Here is a 3,578-nt window from a genome sequence, read left to right on the forward strand (position 1 = left end):
ATTTAACATTAAATGTTCACATCCCTGACATTTCTGGTGCTCGAACCTGAGACCTTAAGGAATGACAACAATTCTTTTACTACTGAGGTCGCTCGGCTCGCACAATAAAAACCCTATATATAATATACTAAACACAAATATAACACTATATCTAAGCAAAAACAAAATAGAAACATGCGACTTTATATCCTCCTTTCAGTTTAAACAAAAAGGCATTTGATGAAGAGAAAAGGAGAGGAAACGAACTTGTTCAATGGTTTACATCCCAACAAGTGTATATGTAGATGGTGTAAAGTCTTGCACATAATACCAATACTATAAAGTTCCCTTAGCAGCTTTTACATCTTTGGTTTTATAGAATAGAATAAATCTTTGATTCTTCTCCATTCAGCATCAACAGTCTTCTCTTCCTTCTCGGCAACCTTGGCTTCGGCTTCACACTCTGCCAGTTCCTCTCCCAATGCTTCCAACTCCATTTTTATTCTCTTGGAATTTGAGAATATCCCCTTCCCTTCAGCCAGCATTTTCTCCCTTTCCCCTTGTGTGCTTCTTCAATTTGCTCATTAAGGGCAACAAGATTTTCCTCGATCCGATTCACCTCCGATTTGATATCCTTGTATCTGGTTAGATTAAGGTCCAAATTATGCATAAGTTCCAGCTTGACAGATTCCTTCTCAGTAAAATGATCCTTGTCCCGCTTGGCTTTCATTGCTCGATCAGCTAGTTCATGCAAGCTTTGCTCCATGGCAGACAGCACATTTTTTTGCTTCATTGTAAGAGTGGTAGAGGAACAATAAAAGCTAGCTAGGATCTTGAATGCCTTCTTATCACGTAGAGATCTCTTGGAAAAACAATAAAAATTAACAGGGGTCATATTCAGGGCTTCCTCTACTTTAGCCAGTGCTTCCTTTGCTTCTTCTCGAGAAAAGATCAGCTAGTTCATGCAAGCTTTGCTCCATGGCAGACAGCACATTTTTTTGCTTCATTGTAAGAGTGGTAGAGGAACAATAAAAGCTAGCTAGGATCTTGAATGCCTTCTTATCACGTAGAGATCTCTTGGAAAAACAATAAAAATTAACAGGGGTCATATTCAGGGCTTCCTCTACTTTAGCCAGTGCTTCCTTTGCTTCTTCTCGAGAAAAAACAGTTCTACAGCTTAGCTCAGACTCTAAGCTAGTGAAAAATGTGTTCATATCTTCATCAGTAGGATCTTCAGGTTCAATGGCCTAAAATGGTGGAAAGAAAGCGATGATATAAGTAATATATGCAATAATATTAACAAGTAACTGACCTTACTTACCTCATCCTGGCAAGAAGGCTCAGTTGGTGGAGGAGTTGTTAATTCTTCTGGCTTGGTTATCATAATTTTCTGGTTTTCTATGGCTGCCTTAGCACAAATAGCTTCCTCGGTCTTAAGTTTATCCGAATCAGTTTCGACTATTAGTTCATGTGAAATCAAAGCTTTAGTCCTATCAATGGAAAAATAGGCTTCAACCAAGCATGCATCATTGACAAGATAGCCTCTTTTAGGGTCACGTAATTCATTAAGAGGTAAGAATGATGTGAAGCCGAAGACACCATTTCCCTCATCTGCTCTGAATTCACGCGTAGCGACTGCTAAAAGTAAGAGTATGTATCATCACCAACAACTTGAGTAAACAAGATAGAAACAGATTCAAATAAGAAAAAATGGCATGGATAACATATTTGGCTTATGGTCTTTGATTGTCTAGACCATACCAAAGCCTCAAACAAGCTGAGCTATTGGGGGAAAATGGGAGATTGGATTCATAGACTCCAATTCTTTTTCTCAACCCACAACCAATATGAATCCGAAACTTCGCAGCCGGATAGGTCGTCATATGATGGGTAGCCCCAGTGTAATGTAAAAAAACCGTTGAGAATAACGATTGGAAGATAAATGCATAATACCCACGTGAGTCCGTTCCGTGAGTCGTTTATATTGCATTTGATTCTGGCCTATCTTTTCTATTTCTCTACACGTACATATATGGAAAGCTCCAGCATTCACCACATAGCGAGGCCAGGACGAAGGGTAACATACAAAATAATTGCTCAGCCCCCAAAAAAGATAAATGCAAAACAGCCAAAACAGAATAAGAGGAAGCAATAGCCAAGGAGAACATATTATAACAGTAAAAGAAACAGAACAAGGAATTCAAAGAGGCTTCGATGAATTTGAAGAAGAGACTGAGTAAATAACAAAAGGATGCAGCCCTTAAGAGCTAACATTCAACAAATGACCCAAATATCAGTAACTCTTCCCCTATTATACTATGACCATCTATGTATGAAAATAAATAAAACAAATTCACAGAGGGGAAAAAAGCAAATAGATAAGTTTCCACAAAAGTATATCCAATTCTTTAGAATCAAAGAACTATACACATATCAAACAACCATACCAGATCATCACTTAGATAGTTTTGAAATATCTACAACAAGAAGTTACCACTCTTTTTTCAACTCTTCTTCCTCTTCAAGAGCGAATTAGTATAGCTGTCTAGTAAAAGGAAGTAATTCGAACAACCATAATCGTTTCGTTTGTTTTATTGAAATGTGATTGCTGCAACAAAATACCTTGTGTAACGGAATTTCTCCTATCTATTTGATCGATGACGGCGAATCCGATTTGGGCATATGCACTCCACCCAGAAGGCAAAGTTGCTGAATTTGAAACACCTAAATAGATTGACAAATAATCCACATTGTTTCCCTTGGGGAAGATATGAATTTGCCTGCCAAACAAGTTCGCATGCAAATTATAACTGATGGGAGAAACAGTGCATATCAAAATAAGAACAAGAGTACGAAGATCAAAGTTACCATTTGATTCCCTCAACAATAAAATCCTCAGAGTAACACATTTCGTCTTCAATAGTGGAGAAGTTGTCAATCCTCCATGAGAACTTCCTTAGTTTTTCATTAATATCCCTACACTGAAACCTACCACGCACTGCACTCAAAATTTTAAACGTGAGAACAGAGACTAGAGCGTAGGATTTAGAAAGTGAGAAAGCAAAAGAAAACGTCAGGGAAAGATTATACATATTTAAAAATACCTCCCATGATTGAGTAATCTTGTGGTCAACTGCAGAACGTGGAGCGGGAGACTAGGGTTCCAAATTTGATCAAATATTGACGACTCCAGTCCTTTTACCCCAAGTTCGATTCCTACCTTCATAGAAGGATTTTCTTATATTTTCAAGTTTTTATATCTATATTATGATGAGATGTCATCATTTTTCATTTAAGATAAACTAAACTAAATTCTAATACCTATGATCACTTTTGTTTTTATTTAAAGTTAATTATCGTTGGACTTTCAATATATTACAAATAGAGAAAATAATTTCAGTGATCAAAAATCTCATATAATATACGATTTTAACCAATTTTTTTTAAATTTGCCAAAATGACCAACAAAATCGCAATGCGATCGCTAATTCGCAACGCGATCTCTATTATCGCAAATCAGTTTCCAGATTCGCAACGCGATTATTACTATCGCAATGCGATTTTCCAATTTCGCATTGCGATTTTCCCAATTTCGCATT

General features: G+C 36.9%; 1 protein-coding gene across 1 annotated transcript; it reads right to left on the reverse strand.

Moving 5' to 3' along the window:
- Nucleotides 1-893: 893 nt before the first annotated feature.
- Nucleotides 894-3,226, reverse strand: LOC120129521 (MATH domain and coiled-coil domain-containing protein At3g58270-like). Its single transcript, XM_039146993.1, has 5 exons — nucleotides 3,084-3,226; nucleotides 2,848-2,977; nucleotides 2,602-2,759; nucleotides 1,301-1,614; nucleotides 894-1,226 (listed from the first exon to the last, which is right to left on the reverse strand). Exons 1-5 carry the CDS (start codon nucleotides 3,088-3,090, stop codon nucleotides 894-896), a joined length of 942 nt encoding a protein of 313 aa, XP_039002924.1. The 5' UTR covers nucleotides 3,091-3,226.
- Nucleotides 3,227-3,578: the final 352 nt, after the last annotated feature.

The sequence above is a fragment of the Hibiscus syriacus genome, unplaced genomic scaffold (genome assembly GCF_006381635.1).
Source record: "Hibiscus syriacus cultivar Baekdansim isolate YM2019G1 unplaced genomic scaffold, ASM638163v2 tig00110502_pilon, whole genome shotgun sequence".
Taxonomy (NCBI): domain Eukaryota; kingdom Viridiplantae; phylum Streptophyta; class Magnoliopsida; order Malvales; family Malvaceae; genus Hibiscus; species Hibiscus syriacus.